Raw genomic sequence first — 21,635 nt, forward strand, 5'->3', positions numbered from 1 at the left:
GGGCTGAGCTAAACGAACATTCAAAGTCTTTTGTCCTTTACAATCCAATTACTGTTTTGATTTCAGCTCCACACCCCACACCCTCCAACCACCGCCCGGAGTGCTCTCCCAATGGCAGATGTGTGTATAGACCTCTGAAAGACAGTGTGGTCCCCGTGCCTTGTGAGAAACCTGTGCTTGCTGTCCGTCAGCAGTCCACACTGGGTGAGAGCCGAACCACCTGGCCTGCAATCGGTACCCACGTTCCAGTTCCCACAAAAATCCAACAGATACCAGTGAGTTACTCTGATGTTTATTTGAATGCATCTTAGTCCACACAGTTGGTATAAAATCAGGAAAAGCAAAGCCAAAGGAAAGCAAAACCGAAAGGTCTGGAGTCTTGGCATCTGAAGGGCACCGTATATACAGCTACAGTCGGTGGCCAACACAAGTCATTGCCAGACAGCCCTTGGAGGGAGCGAACAGTCTAGACCCAACCAAGCCTGAGAAGCGCGTGCCCCAGGAGGTCCAGAGACGTGTCCTGATACTCCGACCCAAGGAACCTGTGGGAGCCATCCATCCAGGCTTTGCTTATTTGTTTATTCATGATAGTATAACAGCAGCCTAGCTAGGTACAAAGGGGGTTATAAACCATTTCTATTACACAGAATTATATAGGACTCCATACTACTTGATGCTGTAAAGTTGTTAATTGAGTTTCCAGTGAGTCGTTTAGATGATTATTGGTAGTAAGGAATGGTAGATACATAGCACCATTTCACAGGTTTGTTGTCACCGACTTCTCCATTCGATGTGCAGTGGAAACATCCACCCACAGGGGAGCGTTCCAGAGCCACAGCTGTGTTTGTACCGAGGGCTCCGATTTAGGGAGTTGTGCGCATGTGTGTAAGACAACGCACGAGGGCCAGGCTGTTCATGCACTGGGTGGCCCTCAGGAAAAGAGTTCTTGGCCACTGGGGTTTGGGCCCCCGCTCTGGTTTTGTAAATGAGGTGGTATGGGAGGGAGGTTTCTTTTTTTTTTTTTTTTTCCCATTCTGATGAAAGGGAAAGGGCGAGATTGAGTTATTGTTTTATTTCCAGGCAAAACAAAAACAAAACAAAACAAAACGACCGAGCTTGATTATACTGTTAGGATTTAAAGTTCATTAGATACTCCTTTAGGTTCAACACATGGCTGATGGTCAACATAAAAAGCGAACAATACTATGTACATATATGTAAAAAGTGTTATAAATAGGTTTTATAAACCGTAGATATTATATACATCTTTAATCAACAGTAACACCCCCCCGCCTCCTCCAACTACTTTTGGTTTGGTTTGGTTTGGGTTGAGTTTGGGTTGTTTTGGGTAGCTTTTTCCCCCCTTGTTTCAGGTTTCCTTCCTCCCTTCTCTGTATCCGCTCACAGCCTCCGAGGGCCTGTCTGGTGCCTCATTCACGTTTCCTCAGGATCACGTAGATGACACCGCTGAGCAGGGCCAGGGGGAAGGCCACCCAGGCCAGGATGTAGGCGAAGCCATAGGTATAGTCACCGTTGAAATGCCACTCTGAGTGCCTCACCGTGAAGATGGACGCGGCGCTCATCACACACAGACCTGGGGGGAGATAACCAGGAGATAGGCAGGTCAAAGGCAGGTCACAGAAGGAAGTCCTTTCCAGCACCCTCAGAGCCAGGGACAGCAGCCCCTGCACACATGCACCCCACTCTTTACCAGATGTGTTCCCACCCCACTCCCCGTGCACACACACAACACACCCAGGCACTCTTCCTCTGTGTTTCTTAGGGAGAAGGAAGCAGACTGCCCAGAAGAGGGAGAATCTGTGAAAGAACATCCCTAGCTGCGAGAGGAATCTGCTCCCAGGGCCAGCACGGAGAAGTTGTTGTGGTTGTTGGTACATGACAGCAAGGTAGTCCTACGTACGACAGAACCAAGCACTGCCTGTTGCTGCCCCTGTTGATCCATCTTGTCAATGGCCTTCTTTGGGACTGACCCTCTCTTTTACCAAGCACGGTGTCCTTCTTCCAGGAACTGGTCTCTCCTGCTAACACCTGCCAAATAGGAGATGACATCTCTTCGCCCTTGCTTCTCAAGAGCACCTAGCTGCACGTCTTCTTAGACAGATTGTTTGATTTTTCTGCTGCTTTCCAACACCAGGATTCAAATGAGTCGTCACATGAGCAGTCCTCCTTAATCAATCAAGAAGAGGGGCTTCTAAAATCTGACAGCAAGGGGAGTGGCCGAGGTCGTCCTCTGAGAGCCCCAGTCATGTGTCCATCCTCTCGGTTCTCCATTTAACTGTCACCAATCTGCAAGCCACAGAGGTGGATAAAGAGAATATGGTTTCCAAGCAAAATCCTGAGCACCCCGCTCTCTCCAAGGAGAGTTGGGTGTGGAAGCGCATCGTATCCCATGAACCATGGTATCAGTCCACAGGGCCATTCTCAGAAACCACAAGAAGCGAGAGAAGTTGAACGCATCTCCTGAGCTGTGCTATGACACAAGACCTTGGCCTTGTGGTCCCCTTGGCCAGTTTGCCACTTAAGAACTAAGGAGACAATGCTTACAGACACTGCCAGGCAGATGAAAGAGAGTGTGGGTGGGAAAAAGACCACAAGGAGAAAAAGAAAAAATCAGAAGAGAATATGAAGATGAAACAAAGATGCAATAGGAGAGGCTATCGATACCAAGTTCAAGTTTATCATGTTCCTTTCAATGCTTCTGGGGTCCTAGGGGTGAAGAACAGGCATCGGATAGCCAGGGAGGTAGAGCCTCCCTCTCTTCCCCACCATGCAGCTCACTTTGGGCCTCTGGAGCAGCCAGGTTCCAGGGCAGCCCCTGCCTCCAGGCCCATGAAGAGCGTCTCTGCAGTGGGGTGGCAGGTGGCCCAGTGACATCAGCCCCCCAGCCTAGAGCTGCACAAAGCCTTGCTTGTTCCCTCCTGAGAACAGAGCCTTCCAAAGGCTCTGAGTGACTCCATTATCAGTGCTGCACGCAGTGTGGGATCCATCAGACTTCCAAACTCGCCGGGCCCCAGACCACCTACTGCTAACCTCCCTGTTATTTAGGGTGCTGTTCAACAGCCCACTGCAACTTTGTTTGAACAAAGCACAGAAGTGGGAATGCACTGCATGAACCAGGCTGATAAGATTTTTTTTCTCTTGCACGTCTGAGAAGAAAACACCCACTCAACTGGCCTCCACTGAGAAGGCCACACAATAGTCTTGGGAGTACAGTGGGATCAGGGTCAGCCCTTGCTACCTACAGAAAATTCAGGGGATAGCAGAGATGTCTGCGGCTAAAGAGAAATCGCTGCTGGAAAATTGTCATTCAAGAAACCAGCAGTTTTGATCGGGGAGCCCATTTGTTCTGTTGTTGCCCTGAAATTTGTGAACCTCGGTATCTACTACTCCACGTCTCGCCTCTCTAAACGGCTCAATCTTGTCCTGAAGAAATATCGATGCGGTACCTTGAGCCGTGTCTGGCACACCTCAGCCCGGTAGGATGGGCTCTAATAAAGGGATCGTGACCCAAGAAAGGTGAACAGAAAGCAGCGTGCTCCCTGAGGGCAGCAAGGGTCCACCACAGGTTCACCAGTTGCCATTTAGTCAATCCCCTCCGACTCAGGGCAGCCCCAAGTGTGTTAAAGTAGAACCGTCCCAATAGCTGAGTTGGCAGACCTAGATGGCCAGGCCTTTCTTCTGCCATACCTCTGGGTAGAGCTGAACCTCCAGCCTTCTTTGATGAGTAGCTGAGTGTGTTAATCAACTGGCTCAGGTAGGGACCAAAGGGGGTAAAGCGAGGCTTATCTTGATGGGAGAGCTTCCAAAGGAGGCTCTCTCCTGACCTGGCCTGGAACACATAATGCCCCAGGAGCTGCGTCTGTGAACTATGCCTGATTTCATTGGCAAAAAGGAGGAAACACCAGGTTTGGTCTTTGACCAAGAGACCCAGAGGGCACCAGGAGAGCAAGTGCTCCCCTCGCAAGATGACTTGGTTTGCATGACATGCACCTTGGTAGAATCTCAAAAATGAATAAATTCAACCGTAACCAGGATCAGTAACAAGCCATGGGCAAAGCCAAAGAGAGGACAGCACGTGATAATTATTTGTCAAGAGACTGACAATATTATACGATTGTCTGGATGCTGAGCAATAGATGGTCCCTAAGATACTCTCAAAGCAAAGAAGTTCATGCTTCAAAAGCCAATTTCATCCCACAAGGAAGACTTTACTGTCTCGGGAGCCAGTAGGTAGAAATATGTTTTTAAGCTCCACCTTGGTAAGAGCAGGCCCGACTCTCAATGCCCAGTGAATGAATGATTGCATGCAATGACAGTGGCCTAGAAACCCTGGGAAAGGTCCAAACCCAGGAATGTGGATCAGCTTTAGGCGGAAGGACACTGGCCTTGACCACATAGCATAGAAACACTGAGCACTGAAGTCACACTTCCTACCAATCTCTGATGGCTGGTGACAGCTTCCTGAAAATTCTTCCCAAAGGCCTCTTGAAGAAGATGTCTCAAGACCCCTTGGATGGTTACAACAATTTCAGGCGAGTGATCAGAGCTCAGAATCTTTAGAAAGGAGCAGCCAAGAGGCCAAAGAAAAAGGAAGATGATGAGAGACTTCTCTATGTGTTCTTATTGCTATTTAGTTTGCTTCAGTAAATATTTATTACCTGGCAAGCCTTCTGGATCAATAAACAGAACACACTGTACAACTTGCTTTGGGTACCTCATCAGTGAGGACCAGCAGTCAGAGTAGGATGTCATGTTGGGTAAAGCAGAGTTAGCAAGGGTGAGGCAGGCCCTTGGTGAGGAAGATTGGCACAATATCCAAAACAATGAACTAAAACGTGGCAAGAATTGAAATGATGGTGTAGGATCGGGCAATGGTTTCTTCTGGCGTATTCTGGTACATTCACTCACACCCTGTCTAGGAGTTGACTCGACAGCACCTAACAATAATACTGCTTCCAGATGTGGAGAGAATGAAGATAAATGAGTTCTTTCAGACATGTCAGGAGATACATTCAATGTAGTCAAACGAGATTAAAAAGAGAGGAAGAGAGAAACATATCAGATGCCCTGAGGACATGAATGGCACCACGTCAAAACTATGGGGATCAGAGAAGTCTCACGGTAGGGAGAAGGCATCCTCTTCACACTTGGGCATAAAGGATGTGGGAGAGTCAGCCAGGTCAAGGAAGCGAGGAGGAGAATTCTAGGCAGAAAGGACAGCATGAGTGAGGCAAAGAAGACTAAGGGTTGTTGGGAAAGATCAGCAAGTTCCAATAAGAGAATCTCATGGGGTGCTCGCTTCGGCAGCACATATACTAACTAACACTGGAACCATACAGCAAAGATTAGCATGGCCCCTGCACAAGGATGACACACACATTCGGGGAGCGTTCCAGATTTTTTTTTCTAATTGAGTCTCCTATGTTGAGGTTGAAAAGTGAATGGAGGATCAGGAAAAAGAGAGCCCCAATGGGGTTTTAAGCAGGTTTTGATGAGAAGCCCATAAGGGACTTTCAAGTGAAACGCATTGCCAGAGAGTTAGTCTCAAGTCATAGCAGCCCTGCAGGACAAAAGAAGCTGCTTCTGTGGGTTTCTTGGGCTGTAAATCTTCATGGGAGCCCCACAGAGCAACTGCTGGGTTTGAACTACTGACCTCAAGATTAGCAACCCAGCATACAAACCATCAGGACTTAAACCAAGGAAAAGATGCTCAGATGGGTGTGCCGATGAGTGAGCGGAAGATGGAGAAGTCTTTCAATAGCTGCAATAGTGTGGTTGGTACAGTGAACAGTAATGGATGTAATAAAGCCTATGTGGGGTGCTACTCCATGGAAGGACTCAGGAACAGAGCTGGGGGAAGGGCGAGAGGACTCTGGCCCGACTGCCTGGTGTCTGAACTTCAGACACTGGGAAAATCCACTAGCCATCTGTCAGTGTGTGGCACGGGTGTTGTGATGATGTTGGAAACTACGCCACCTTATTTCAAATCGCAGGAGAATCCCTCTTGCAGAGCAGGTTTCAGCAGAGCTCCCAAGAGCAAGAAGACAAACCTGGAGATCTACTTCCGGCCCATAACAACCCTGCCGATCACAACAGCACACTGTTGAGTTCGAACGAGACACGTCTTGTTCCGTTGTACGTGAGGCAGCTGTGCATCGAGGCCAACTCAACAGCAACTAACAAATGGGAAATGGCGCCATCGGGTAACCAAGCTTCAAGCAAGCTGCAATAGCTTCACAAGGAGAGGTAGCTGACACCGTGGAGAAGAGTGGCGTGGTCCAGCAAATCAACGATGGGAAGGTGGACAAGGCAGTTTCATCCGAGAGGGCTAAAGTGGAGTGATCTGCAAAGGGACTGGAGAGTGAGACCAAGGAGCCAGGGAAAGGAAGGTACTCCACGGGTGTGGATGACAGACTGCTTCGCCTCACTCCCACTTCATCCCTAGCACAAGAGGTGGGGCAGGAAGAGACTATCAATCCCCTCACCGTGAAAATGCTGGGCTCTCAAGCTGACCACCACAGTCTTCCCTCTGCTACTATTGGCCCCACTCCCATTTAGCCTCCCAAGTGCCCAGTACTGCCCATAAAGGCACCGCAGACTGCTGAACCCTGCTCTGGGCAGGGTCAATGGTGGTCCGGAAAGAGATACTCTTAAATGTGGAACCTGACATGGCTATCTTAACCACCATTGGGGTACACTGTGCTTTTACTAATCTCTCCGATTCTTTTACCGTATTTACTCATATACATTTTCAATGTAGTTTTGTGGTAAAATTAGGTGCCTTGGCTAACAGTCGGTTCAGCTTATACAGGAGTATAGGTGATATTTTAAATAAGAAATATGTTGGTCTGCCTAAAACTAAAGAAACAAGACCAAAATCCTATCATCTCCTCTGTTGATCCCAATCAATAAGTAGGAGTGACACACTGGCCCCGAGTTTGATTCTGCTAAAAGAACAAACTATCCATTCACCCAGCAGATAATTAGAACCAGCTACAGATGGGCCTTGCACGCATGAAGCTGGGTGCTGGACATAAACAGTGAAATGTTCTTTCTTTCAGGCCCGTATCTCTAAGAATTTAATTTTTTTCCCACCTACTACAGTCCAAACCACCAGAGCTAGTTTCTGGGAGCATAGGGTCTGAAAATGATGACTCCGAAATCCAGATTCACAATTGGGAGAGCCCTTCTCTAAGACAGGGGTCGAGAAGAACTGGTGGCCCATGAGCAAGCTGTCTGTGGAGAAACATCCCAGACGACAAGTCAGCATGACCGCATAGAGGCCACAGTACAACTGTCATCCCGAGGGCTTTCAATGCTGATTTTCCCCAAAGTAGACACTCGGGCCTTTCTTCAGAGGTCTCTGAGCGGACGCCATCCTCTCGTCCCTTGCTGAGCAGCCCAGGGCCAACTCATCTGTACCAGCCTGGGTCTCAATCTGGCAGGACCAGGAAGCCAGTGCCAGGCTGCTCAGGAGGTCGGTTCTGCCTCACAGCGAGCCTAAGAGCACCCTCACAGAACCCTGCCCGGTCCTGTACCACCCTCACAGCTGTTCATGTGTGAGCTCATTATGTTGTAGCTCCTGTATCACTCCATCTCCTTGGGCATCTCCCTCTGCTTGGGGGCCCTCTAGTCACCAAGCATGGCGTCCATTTCCAGGCACTGGGCCCTCCTGATCACATTTGACGTGAAGGAGCATCACCCTCACTTCCCAGGAGCATTCTGGCTGTACTTCTTCAAAGATAGATTTAATTGTTCTTCTGGCAGCCCAAGGCCCAGTGGGCTTGGGCAGCTAATGACTACGCAGTGGTTTTCCCCCTGAGGATGCTCAGTAGAGACTCCACCGGAACAGCTCCAACCCACTGCTGTGAAGTCAGAATCTCTGGGGATGAGGTTGAAGCACTGACTCGCTGCGAAAGCATCCCAGCTGGTTCTGATGAGCATCTCTGGAGAGCCACTACATTAGAGGAAAGCACCTTTCGAAGTCTCCAGAGAGCTGTTAACATACAAAGCCCGTCAACAAGGAAAGCAGTCCTTTAACTTGAGGTGTTGGGCTTGATTAGGAAAGGCAACCCATCAGGCAGGAGGGTTCTCCTGAAGAGCAAGGCAAAGATGACTTCTGAACCCACAGTCCTCCTAAGACCCAGCAAAACCTCCTCCTGCTTTTCCCCAAAGTACGTCCTCATAATCTACAGCGACCACAGCTTGACCTATCCAAAAGGTATCTATGCAGAGACCATCCAGTAGGAGTCAGACTCAGCTGAGATGCTTGCTGGTGACTTCCTCTTAGGATGCTTTCAGGCAGCGGTTGGTTCTCAACCTATGGGTCTCGACCCCTTTGGGGGTCCAACGACCCTTTCACAGGGGTCACCCGATTCATAACTGTAGCAAAATGACAGTGATGAAGTAACAAGGGAAATAATTTTATGGTTGGGGGTCACCACCACATAAGGAACCGTATGAGAGGGTCAAGGCTTTAGGAAGGTTGAGAACCACTGTTCTAGGGCTTTGCAGGTACACGTGGCCCGCATTAGTAAGTAGCCCTCTGTGGTGGGTTCACTCCATTGCCTTTGTCCCTCCCTCCCTTCCTCTCCTCTTGCCTTCAGTCTTTTAGTCTTTCGGGGTTCTCTTTGCTGGTTTGTTTTAGCCCTTCTGGTCTGATTTCTTCCTCCTTGAAGCTACAAACCACTCAGGCTGTCATGAGTTCTCACCTCAACAACCCTCTCCTAACTGGCTCTCTACGTGCAGGCTCCTTGATAGATTGAATTGAGAAACAAGCAGAGTCATGCATGCGTGCAAATGCATGTGCACCAGCGTTGATTTAGAACTGCTGAATGGTAAAGGAGTCAGGGCAGCTCTAAATAAACTCCCTAGCTCTTTTCCTCTTCAAGCTTTAGTAGAAGGATGACCACATTGTCAAGGGCAACACTGGGCTGGAGGTTCGTAGAAGCCTCCCTTTCAGATATACGCTAAGAACATTATCTGTGCCCCAGGTTAAGTATTGGACTGCTAAGCACAAGGTCGGTAGTTCAAACCCATCAGTAGCTCCAAAGGAGACAGACAAGGCTGTCTCTTCCCATAAAGATTTACAGCCTTGGGAACACTATGTAGGGCTACATAGTGTTTTTTTAAGAACATCGTCTTTAGGATTTATGAATTGCTCTACTATTATGACTCAGCATTTCTAATTTAGAATAACTTTCTACTCATATACGGACCACTAAACTGACAAAAGGAAAATTAGGTCACATGGGAGATAAAAGGTTAGATCCGAAGGGGTTAATAGAAGAGGAAATCGTATGCCTTTAAATCGGGGTGGTGCTTTTGTGTGTTTGCTTTGTTTTCTAATAGCAGGGTTCAAAGGGGCTTGTAATAGATTTGGAGAATCATCGGAGTGGTGAAACAAATATGGATGAGCAATTACATTCTGGAGGATTAGGAAAGCTCAACACCTGAACTGAAATCCTGGCACACGACATAGCAGTGCCTACAGCGCTGTGACAACGTGTGTGACGACGGCTCTTAAGTCTGGATGTGGGGTGTGGGCCTGACAGGACAATGCTAGAAAGACCTGGCCAGAGCATTTAGGATTGAGCTATCTCCATGGGAAGAATGCAGAGGCAGCTACCGCCTGCTCTGACCAACCCTTCCATAGGATCCTAGCTCGTCTCTGTCCAGTATTTTCAGTTTGACTAGTTCTGATCTCAGAAGCGACTATGGGACACACTGACATGATCTTTTGTTGTAAAAGTCATGTCTGCCTTTGCTCTGATACTCCCGAGACATGTTAGTGGCTTTTGCATTTCTAAACATTAGAAGCTATCTCCCTCTAGTCAATCAAATGGTATGGGGGAGAGGGGGAGGGACTCAATTGCCCCTGGCATGATCTGGTGAATTTGAATGTTCATTTAACCTCGCCCAGCCTCAGTTTACTAACTGGTTAAATAATAAGCTTATACAGATTAAATAGAAACCGCTTATGACGTTTCTGGTTCCTACACTTTTATTAATTTATCTTGAGAGGACAACCACTCCTGAAATAGATGCTATCAGATGATCTGGCATAAAGCTACAAGCAGTGAGGCAAAAAAAGAAAGCAGAGAATCCATTACAGCTGTCTGCACTGCCTCCTGGGGTCTAGAAGTTGAGTGAATCACGATCACCCTGGGCTTCTAAACTACCAAGAAATGATGTCTCCTGGCATAATTCATAATACAGCAAAGCAGGAAATCAGCCAGGAGCTTGCCTTGATATGATAAAACCTACACAAGCAGCAAACCACCGTTTAGTTCTGAAATCCCACAACCCAGAATGGGGAAATGTTTAAGTGTTAATGACAGGTCAATGGTCTCTTATTAACTCCTTTTTACAGGGGAAAGGGGGACTCTGACTTCTAGAAGGTGATCAACACTCAGCCTCTAGAGTGCCTTCCCATTAAACTCTGTCTAAGCAATTATTTCAATTTACATATCCACCAAAGACATATGATTGTTTCCGCAGGGTGGTGATAGGGCGCCAGGTAAACGCAGACACCAACGAAAACAAGAAGAGCTATGTCTTTGCCTACTCAGAAGGCCAGGATTGAGGACATCTCACAGGATTACAAAGGCCAGCATCCCCAGGCCCAGAGTTGCACTGGTCCAAATGGCGTTTGCAATTTACACACTTGGACTGTAGAATTCACCCACCACCTCTCCTTGTAACTTCTCTCCAATGACCTTTTGTTTTGACTTGTGTAACAGGCAATCAATGGTCAGGAGTCCATGATGTGAGGTGCTGCCTAGAATCTAGAGAAAAGTTTGAAAGATGTCACCATCTGCTGCAGTGGAAGATACTAGAACTCTTCATGCTGTGAATATGCTGGCATAGCAGCCTCCAGAATAACCTACCCCACTGAAGAATTTAATGACACTTTTGAGAGATTTCCCTTGTGTTTTTATTTCTTGTCGTGGGCCCATGCTTGGAAATAGTTGGCATGCTCCAAATGGGTGGCAAGATGGAAAAATCAGATGGCAACAGTCAGCCAGTCTAGATACTGGAGGAGAGGAGAGTAAGAATTTGTCTGCCTGACTTCAGCACTGCTTACCGGTAGAAAACACAGACTTGAGAATGTCCATGCCAGTTGTCAGTTCTCGGCACACTGGGGGCATTTTCTACACTGAAACAGGGATGGGTCCTTGGTACACGATGTAATCAACAAGAAATAGCCTTCAGGATGGTCTTTTGCTCTGTTTATGTCCTCAGCAATTACCAGTCGTTTGTCCAGATTGTACATTCTTTCGAAGGTAGGTCTAGTGTGGTTGGGACATTCCTTCCAAAGGATTTTTTTCCCAAAACCTTCTTTCTCCTATAGACCATATTCCACAAAGGAGTAAAGAGTGTCCGTGTCCTGCGTTCTCCAGGCACACGCACTGCATTATCACCGTGGGACGGATCCCACATCCTTCCAGGAACTTACCAACCCCGGACTGTGGCTATGTCGATCCTATCTGTCTTCCACGCGGACCTTCCTGTCCACCACTTACCTGCAAGGATCTGGAAGACTCCCGTGATGTAAAACCGGCCCCCCTTGGTGAGGGTGAAGAGCTGGCAGAAGAACAGGAACAGAGATAGGACGCTGAAGATGATGGATAGGATCATGGTGGCCTGGACAGACTGCAGCCATTCTAGAGGGAAGAGACACTCGGTTAGGAAATCCAACCACAGTCAGGAGAGCGGGCCTCCACGAGGAGCACGGGACCAGACGCACCAGGACCATATGGGAACTAGTAACCCACCCAGGCAAGGTCACAGCCCTCTTTGCTAGCAGAATCAGAGCATTCATTTCTGTATTCTTACAAGTCATTCCTTATTTCATGGTTTATTTCTAAATACACATACATATACGACACCTTTAAATGAGAACTATTAGTAAAGGACTATAAGGAATATTTACAATCCCACCAATTAAGGGCTGAAAATAGTTAAGCATGTATTCCGTTTCCTTCCAGTCTTTTTGCTGAATGCATTAGCTAATGTAGATGTGGCCAAGCTAACGCATCGCTCAGCTCACTCAGAGGTCCCTGGAAAGAGCTCACTGGACTTCCCAGACAAGAAACTTAGTGGGAACACTACCATTCAAAATATCAGCATCCCCCAAGGCTAGCAATGAGAAGGCTGGGAAGAAGAAAATGGTGTTGGAGCCAAAACTAAGTGTAGACACCATTGGAACAGAACGCTGACGGGGTCAGGTATCATTGAAAGAGCTATGGAAATCCACTTGTGCTGCCCAATGGTACCTTTTTTTGGACAGTTTTGGCCTTGGCCCCTAACAACCAAGATAGGATCAGAGCTTAGAATTTCTCAACTTTTTTTTTTGAAATGCTAAAACCTAACCTTAAACCAAGGATCCCTGATGGCATGGTGGTTACGCATTGGGCTGCTAACTGCAAGGTCACCAATTTGAAAACACCAGTTGCTCTGTGAAAGGAAAACAGGGCTTTCTACTCCCATAACGAGTTACAGTCTCAGAAACTCATAAGGTCAATTCTGCCCTGTTCTATAGAGTCATTTTGAGTCATCTTTGACTCCATAGAAGTGAGTTTTGTTTGTTTGTTTGTTTGTTTGTTTGAACCTTAGATCACAAAGTTCAAACCAACCAACTAACTAAACAAACTCATTGCCATCAGGTCAATTGTGAATCATCGCAATGCTACAGGACAGCGTGGAACTGCCCCCTTTGGGTTTTCCAAGGTGCAGAAAGCTCATCTTGTTCTCGAGGAGCAGCGGGCGTTTCAAACCGCTGCCTCTGTGCTGAACAACCCAACTCATCGCCCACGGTGTGGCCAGGGCTCCTTCCACAAAGTCCGGAGTGGCACAATCATGTGCACCCAACCACTGACCTACATGTTGACTCTCTGAGCCCCATTGGCAGTGCTGTTGAATAAAAGTCTGCTGCTGGAGACAGTGAGGGAGAAAAAATAAGAACCATGAGGCAGGTCGACTCGGTAGCACATGGGCCAGGAAGGGTCAAAATGGACTTTGAGGCAGTGGATTTGATTTAGGTTTGGATCTTTAAACCAAATCTCCAAGTTTCCCATCAAAAATTCAGGAAAATGGTTATATTCCTGTGGTCTCCCGAGTTTATCAACTACTATACATTATTGTCATTCCAGGAAAGAAGAAAGCAGAGAAAACAAACTGGGAGCACCCAACATTATAGCAATAAATCAACAGTGTCTGCCTAGAAAGGTTACGTTGGGCCTACACACCCTGCCACCTGTATCTTTCTTCCCTGGGCCAAGGAATCACAAGGTGGGCATGTCCCTGAACAAGGAACCGTGACCAGAACAGCTACAGCGTGTGGTCCTCTTAGCTCAGTAGCTGGGTAGTGTATAATGGCTTAAAAAACCAAAAAGGCAGCATGCTTAACCCAGTATTCAAATCTATGAAACCTGGAAAGTGTCTAATAGTCAATAACCAAAAAAGATTAATCTGATCTAAGTTGTGAAGAAGTTCACAGCAGAATTTTCAGGGCAGTGTTTAGGTCAAAAGTTACTTGAGTTTCAGACAGACATTCCAGAAACAGACTTTGGAAGCATTTTAGAGCGGGAAGAAACCTGAGAGACCAGGGGACACAGCCAAGCCTCAGAGGCCCTTTCCAGCAGGACATTATGTATGTTTCTCTTACAACTTTTTTAATGTCTGCCAATTAAGTTATGGAAAGAATGCCTAATGGGTTGTAAGCCATCCTGATTTCATTTTTTATATATCCTTAATTAAATCTGCTTGTCTTTATCCAGTACACACTGGTTCTTTTAGAAGAGCAATCTGCTGTAAAATAATTTTTTTAATCATCCCATTACCTAGCACTCCAGCAGGTACAGCTGGAGATAAGAGAAATAAGATACCCAGAAGCCGAGTTAGCACAGATGGGCGATATGCTAGTGTCTTTTCTTTCTTAGAAAGAGCATGGTTCGTGGAGATGACAGCCTGGCTTTCCTTCCCCAAGTCTGAGATCACTACTCAGAGCCAACCTCTGCCTTCAGTATCAACAGAAACCAGAGCATGTATTTTGATAAATCTTAAAAGATAACATGTGAAATCTACACAAATGGGGAAAAAATTCTTATACTTAATAATGTAACTAAACTCTTCTGGAAATTTCTTTCACCACTAATTTCAACTTTACCTCTAACCTCATTACAACTGGGCTCCGTTGCCACATTTCAGTTGTTTCTTAATTCGGATGGGAATTAGGGGGTGTGGCAGTTACATAATCTCCTGTCAACTTGAAAAGGGGTGGAGTCTGGCCTGTCAATCAGGTCGCAGCCTGATGACCTCATTTGGAGATGCTATGGAGTTACATAGCCTGCTGGAGGCAGGACACACAAAGACACTCTGCTTCGTATTCCTGCTGACAGCCACATGGAGACCTCTGATGGAACCAGAGCCCTGGGGCTGGAGGAGCCTCGTGGAGACCCACACCAGCACTGAGATGCTTCCACTGCCACTGGATCCACAAGACTTTCCACCCACTGGCCTGTGATCTTCCTGCATTTGGTGTCATTGCATGTGTTGTGTGAGTCTGAAGAGGAAATTATTGACTGGTATCAGGTATATGGGCCAATATTGGACTTATGGACTTGATCTGGACTGAGCTGGGATGTTTTCTTAATATACAACTACTCTTTGATATAAGGTATGATTGGGCTAAGCTTAAGCAGGCTGGGGCCCCAGTTCCCTGAACACCCCCAAAGGTCATTGCCCCCTGGAATGAGGAGACCAAGAAATGGCGCCAGGGATGCCTGACTCCCTGATAACCGGACACCTGCCTGCCAGAGCTGGTAAACTGTATCCTGGGCCATAAACCTCACTGCTGACCTCATGGGCCATAAACCTTCCCCTGTAGCATGGATACCCCCTCTCCCCACTTTCCTTTAAACCCCCAGACACAAGGCAAAACCCACGGTTCCCTGCCCTCCCGGCTAAAGCTATTTCCGTTTCTGCTCTCCCTCTGTCCTTTCAGTTATCTTTGGCCATCTCTGTGCCTCAGTTTACCTCTCACTCGTCCTGTGCCTCAGTTCATCTTTACAAGGTCCTCTCTCACACACATACGAGTATCTCTGGATTTGTTTCTCTAGTCTACCAGGACTAGCACAGGGGATAAAGGAAGTTTTTAATCAGTTAGCTGTTAAATACGTCATGTGTTGAGGCAGGTCTCCTGTAGGCTCTAGGAACACATGGATGAAAAAGGATTTCAATCATAAGGGCAATAATTAAAACTCAAGCATTAAAATAGTAAGTCCAATTGGATCAGCAGTCACCATTGACGTGACTGGGTTAAGGTCACACATTGTAAGACATGGACTTCCATCTTGGATTAAATTATTCTTGCTCTGGCATGATACATGAGATACACCTAAATAAAGCAGCAAACAAGTTGAAAATAAAAAGATTTTAAAGAGCAACACCAAACACACATACTAATAAAAAGACAGCAGATAAAGTAGCAATTGCATCAGACCAAACAGAATTAAATTGAAAAGGTCCAAAGCGGACAATTGTGATAAAAGATCCAGATCACTATAGACATGTAACAGTATGATTTACATATGAACACAGCCTTAAAACAATACAAAGGTGGAAGAATAATCGAAATATAAGAAGGCACAGATAAAGTAACAATTGTACTATGAGTTAGCATATCTCTCTCAGATCTCAGTAGATAAAGAAAAATAAGGAAAGAAATATTTTATATAAAATAACAATTTCAATCTAATAGATATGTAGAAAAGTTACATACAATTAACAGGGATAATAAATTATTTCCAAACATCCAGGGGGCAGTTTTAGAAACTGACCGTGTATTAGGTGTTAGCAACCATAACTGTAAAATCCAACAAATCTCAAAGAAAGCAAACATCATATAAGTAAAACTAAAGGCAAACAGGGGTGAGAAATTTAAAATAACAACCTGACCAAAATAAATTTGGAAATTTAAAAATAAAATTATGAATAAATCCTCGAATAAAGATATTGCACTGCAAAGTAGGGTTCTCTTCAGTGAGGAATAACATTATATAAACTGTGTGTCAAACTTTAAGAATTCAGCCAAAGTGGTACTCGGCAAAGAATATATATACCCCAGATGCATTAGCTCGAATAGTGCTGAAAAAGAATAAACTACGTTTTCAGCCCCAAAAGCTAGGAAAAGATTAAAATCAATAAACAATGAGTTCACACGAAGAGTGATAATTAATAATGTAGAAAAATTATGACAAAAATAAAGTGATTCTTGGGAAGAGGGGAGGATGAAAACATCCAAATGGTAGACAAATTTTATGAAATGACACAGAAGAAGTGCTAGAGAAACTGAAAACATGCTATGCTCCTGGAGCAAAACATTCAAAATGATAAATATGCCAACTCTTGCCCCCTCAAATAATCCACAAAGTCAACATTACCCTAGCCAAATCTCCCAAGAGGGCATTTTTGAGAATTTAACAAAATAATTCTAAAATTCATCTAAAAGGTAATGAAAAATAATGGCAAAGAAAATTATTAACCAAACTTATCAAAATACAATAGCCAAAAATGTGCAGAAAGAGAAACATAACACATAATCAAGCAGGATTTTACCCGTTGGAGGTCAAAATGTGAGTCATAAAGTGCTACTATAAAACCACAAACCTTTATTAAACAAAAATATAAAACTGTGAAGCTATGGTATCCTCCATGGGAGATGTGTACACATCTGAAAATGGTTTTTCCATCTCTCTAACTCTCCCCGAAGAACTCTGAACCCTTTGATTTATGTCACGTCAAACAGTAAGTTTGTCATCTTTCAGGGGCTCAAATCATGCTCCTTCTAAATGCCCTTTGAATTTTGAGAGCTAGAAGAAGTCTTGGGAGGCAAGATCCGGGCCTCAGGGAGGATGGGGTAAGGTTTCCCAAGGAAATTCTCCAGGGACAGCTCTGGCTCGTCCCTCACATAGTAAATTGATGCCCTTGGCAAGATGGAAAAAAAAATTCCTCAGTGCAACTTGCCCAATTTTTTTAATCCAATAATGCAATTTAAAAAAAATTACTTAAAATTTCTTCATAACAATCCTCATGATCATTGTGTGCTCTTGGAGAAAATCTACCAAGCTTGTCCCTTGGGATCCCCCCAAATGGTCACCATAATCTTCTTCTGCCATGTCCTGTCTGCACTGAACTTCACTGGTCCAGCAGATTCCCTAGGAAGTCGCTGACTTGATTAGACCTTATGTTGTGCGGGTGTACTAGCAAGACTGAGACAAGACTTACTGAGAAAGGCTGGCTGCAGACATGAACTGATCAAAGGAAAAGGCTTTTGCATGTGTTTTGTTTGAAACAGACTGGAGCACGTATGAACCAAATAGCATGGGAACAAAACAGCACGACTTTCTGACACCCTCATACATCCATATGAAATGCCAGCACTGTCTTTCTATTTCAAAGTTACAGCAATTCAAACAATGTGATATTAAGCCATGAACGGCAAATAGAACAGCGGGGCAGAATTAAGGGTCTGGAAGTATACTGACTTCACAAATCTAGCAATAGTAAACATGCCATTCTCAATCAAAAGAACTCAATGGAAAAAAGGTGGGGGGTATTGCTATATACTTGGCAAAACACATTTTTAAAAATTAAATCTCTAGCTCACATCATTCATAGAATTAAATTCCAGAGGACAAAAGAGCTAAATGTAAAATAAGTTGCCAGGTGGACCGGAGATCCACAAAGGAGAACTATGCCCGGCCAATGGACTTCTGAAAAGGTGCTCAGCCTCATTCATTATCAGGGAAGCACAAATGAAATCTATTAGGTGTGTGCTACTAATTTTTATCCATAACACTGGCAAAAATTATTATATATGGTTGGCAAAAATTAAAATGTAATAATCATTTTGTGATGAGCAGTATAGCAGAGTGTACTTAAATTTTAAATGACTATCTCTCATGACCAAATCATTCAAGTACTATGTCTCAGATAAAGACCTGAATGTATACTCAAAGAGAGATGAGTAAGTACATTCACTTTAGCATGTTTCCTACAAGTGTAAATTAAGTAGGACGTATGCATAAAATGTGATATCCTGCTGTTTTTCAAAAAGCAATTATAAAATGAAATGTCTACAACATCTTCAAGAGAATAAGGTACATAATATTATATACATCATGATACCATTAAGCAACCACTTGTCAAGATGATACATGTGCATACAGACACATGAATGTGTGTGTGCATTCGCAGAAAAAAAAGATCTAATGGAAATATACCAAAATGATATCAGTGATTATTCCAGGAATCCAAATCTCGATTGAGAATTAATAGCCAAGAACATCTTTCGGTGGATCCAGATGCTTTGATTTCCTTAATTAAGAAAACATTCTCGTGCAATAACGTGATACTATAATAGTTTGAAAGCAACTTAAAAGACAACAGCACAGCAGTCAGTAAGTGAAGGGTTAGGATGCTCAAAGTGAGGAGGCTGTTGGAATCCTGGCAGGAGCGCGCTCCTGCAATGCGAACAGCATGGAATCAGAGGCTCCTTATGAGCAGTGAGGGAAGAACAGGCAAAGCGGAGCCAAGCCACGAGACAGTCAGGAGCGCTCTCTGCCATCTTTGAAAAGGAAACTCTGTGTCCCATTCCGATTCTGACATTCTAATGGCTTTGCTCTCAGACTAGAACCAGTCCTCGGAGCTGGAAGAGCGGGGTAGGCAGAGAGGGTCTGGAAAGCAGATAGCTAGTAACACGCAGTCAGGGAATGGCACGGTGTGCACAGCCTGACCGCCCCAGGGCCCTGGGAGGCAGTGTTAGGCTGCTGTAGAACAGCCACTGGATATTTGTGTGTGTGTGTGTGTGTGTGTGCATGCGTGCATGCGTGCGTGTGTGTTGGGAGGGGGGTTCTTGGATTCTTCTCTAACAAGGTCTTGTAATGATCAAACTAAAGAGTAGAGTTTAAAACTCTGCTAAAAGGGGAAGTACAAAGAACCCTATTGGAAAGGCTGGCACTGATGAGGGTCATTTACTTACAGACCGTTTCTTAAGGCTTTAATTGTTTGTAATGCTTGGGCACGTGGCAGGCCTCCAGAAATAGTCTGATACAACTAAGACAGCAGTTTATATCTATTTTTCAGGACAGGGATCGGCCAGTTTTATCTGTTAAGGGTCAGATAGACTTTGCAGGTCATATGGTCTTTGTCCAAGTACTCAACTCAAGCAGCCACAGCCACAGTATGAACATATAAATGAATAGGCTGTAGTTCAATAAAACTTTATTTATACATTGAGGCAGCAGGCCAGATTTGTCCTGGAGGCTATAGTTTGTCAACCTGTGCGATAGAAAAGCAGATCGCGTTACAGAAAATAATCAGGGTTGACAGAACTATGATGATTGAAAACACAACAAACACAAATTGTCAATGGCAACCCTGTTTAATACAGACAGAACCTAATGCACGGCTTCTACATCAGCCATTGTGCTACGATTTGCTCTGCACTGCTGCCGAGGGGGCTCTTGACTCGTGGAAGGAAGCCTGCCCCCCCCCTCCCCCCCCCCCCCGGCGCATCGAACCACTGGAAACCATGGGGTCCTCGTTGGCTGGCTTTTCAGAAGCATGTGCCCAGGCCGTTCTCCTCTAAGCAGTCTTTTGAAACCTGTTTAGCATGACAGCAACACACATGCTTATACCCACCCCCCGAGTGGTGGCTGGACCCGAGGGGCACTGGCTGCCAGGCAAACTGGGTCTCCCACACAGCAGTGATTTAGCTCTTCCGCTGAACTACCAACGTGCCTGTTTCTTTCATGCAAAGCCCACACTGCAGTCCCTAGCAAAGCAGTACGTTGGGCAGCCAACGCCCTTCTCCAAACGGAGCTTAGCGCATGGCCCCAGGAGTTTCCTATGAAGTATTTCTGCAATTCCCAGAGGCAGCACTTGAAGCCATTCTCCAACCTTGCTCCCGAACCCCACAATGAAAAGCCCGGGAGCTCTTTGCAGACTCCCGCTTCTAAATCGAGCTTCTGGACGTGAGCCGCTGACAGCTTTCTGACATGGGCCACGGCTGGCGGCCGACCCAGCTCCCCAGCAGACAACTGGAGGCTTGAACTGCAGGGGGATCAAAGCCTGCTTCAAGGTCAGATTCCGATTGCCGACACTAAGCAATGAAGGAAATACATCAACCCCCTCAGCTATATTCTTAGCCTGGGGCCTACACGCTGTGAGCTCAGGGCTCAGAAAAGATGAGATTCTTGGACACCGCCTAGCTATCTTTCTCTGCCAGCCTGGAGTCCCTCACCTCTGCCCCAGCCCAGTCACACGCTGGGCAAAGAGGACCACCTTTTCTGACTCAATAAAATAGGTTGTGTTGACAGCAAAGTTAGGAGACAGTCAGGATAGAAGGAAGAGGGCCCAGAAACAAACAACAATTAGGTCATCTGAGGGGCAACTAGTTAAGGCCTCACATATTTGCATACTGCTGGGCTATTTTAAAAAACACAAGAACCCCCTATCCCCAGACCTCCCAACCCACCACCACCAGACAACTTGCCATTTTTCTTCTGTCTCAGGAAGAATGTCATTCCAGAAATAACTGAATTTCCAGCAGGCCCCCATACTAAACAATGTGGCCTTTGCCCTTCCGCCTCCCGCTCACCCACCAGTAAGTCAGAAACCACGTGACTTCAGCCGCAGCTTCGTCCAGATCAGCTGATGACCTTGACATGGGGGCGCCCGGATCTCAGATGGAGTCAGCCCGCAGCCCGTGCAGAAAGCAAGCCAGATGGGGAATCGCTGTGTGGGCTTACAGCCCATTGTCTGAGCTCCCACGGATGATAGGGACCACGAGGGATACCCCTCGAAACCCATAAACTGTGGGAGGCATTTTAACTAGAGCGAGACCCATGGCTGGCAACCAGTGGGAACAAATGGCTTCCCGTCAAGGTCGCCCACATAAGCCCCCTGCCAACATTCCATTAGCCACACTCTGAATGCAGGGTGGTGCTAAGGGTTAACCTGCCCGATGTTATTCCAGGCAACTAACAGGAAGGTTGGAGGCTGGTCCACCACAAAGAACTTTCCTAGAAGGCTCCTGGGAGCCCCTTCTGGAAAACGGAGCCACAGCGAGTTCCGTGGAGCGGCGCAGTCCTGCTCTGACTCACACGGAGTTGCCTTGCGTCAGAATGAACAGGATGGCAACTGGTTTGGGTGTCAGGAGCAGAAAACGGTGGTTTTTCAGAGTCCAGCTCTCATCTGTGGTCTGGCACGATGGGCAGGCTGCGTCTTCACTGGGGAGCCCTGGGAACGCGGTGGGCTACATGTTGGCTGCTAACCACAGGGGGGTCCTTTGAACCCAGCAGCTGCTCAGAGGGCAAAAGATGGGGCGTTCTGCTCCCATGGAGAGTCACAGCCTCCGAAACGCAGAGGCCAGTGCCACTCCTGGAGGGGTGCTCGGAGTCAGAATCACCCCTACGGCAGACAGTTTGTTCCTTTGAATCTTCCCTTGAACCTCACCAGGAAATATAGCTCTCTCAGGGAATTCCCTCTGGCTGTGTGAAAATAGTAAGTGCTTTTCAGCTTGGGTTATTCACTTGTGTTTCCCTTAA

General features: G+C 46.1%; 1 protein-coding gene and 1 non-coding gene across 3 annotated transcripts in view; one reads left to right on the forward strand and one right to left on the reverse strand.

The window, feature by feature from the left end:
- Window positions 1–276: 276 nt before the first annotated feature.
- Window positions 277–21,635, reverse strand: part of PMP22 (peripheral myelin protein 22) — a 37,530-nt gene continuing 16,171 nt past the window's right edge. For both annotated transcript variants that reach the window (XM_075561089.1, XM_075561088.1), the window contains exons 4-5: window positions 11,547–11,687; window positions 277–1,594 (exon numbers count right to left, since the gene is read on the reverse strand). In XM_075561089.1, coding sequence (XP_075417204.1) covers window positions 1,431–1,594; window positions 11,547–11,687 — 305 coding nt within the window. In that variant the 3' untranslated portion in view covers window positions 277–1,430. The remainder of the gene's footprint in view (window positions 1,595–11,546; window positions 11,688–21,635) is intronic.
- Window positions 5,313–5,423, forward strand: LOC142460416 (U6 spliceosomal RNA). The gene has a single exon (XR_012786627.1). It is a non-coding gene; the product is annotated as a U6 spliceosomal RNA (small nuclear RNA).

Source organism: Tenrec ecaudatus, chromosome 10, assembly GCF_050624435.1.
Source record: "Tenrec ecaudatus isolate mTenEca1 chromosome 10, mTenEca1.hap1, whole genome shotgun sequence".
Taxonomy (NCBI): domain Eukaryota; kingdom Metazoa; phylum Chordata; class Mammalia; order Afrosoricida; family Tenrecidae; genus Tenrec; species Tenrec ecaudatus.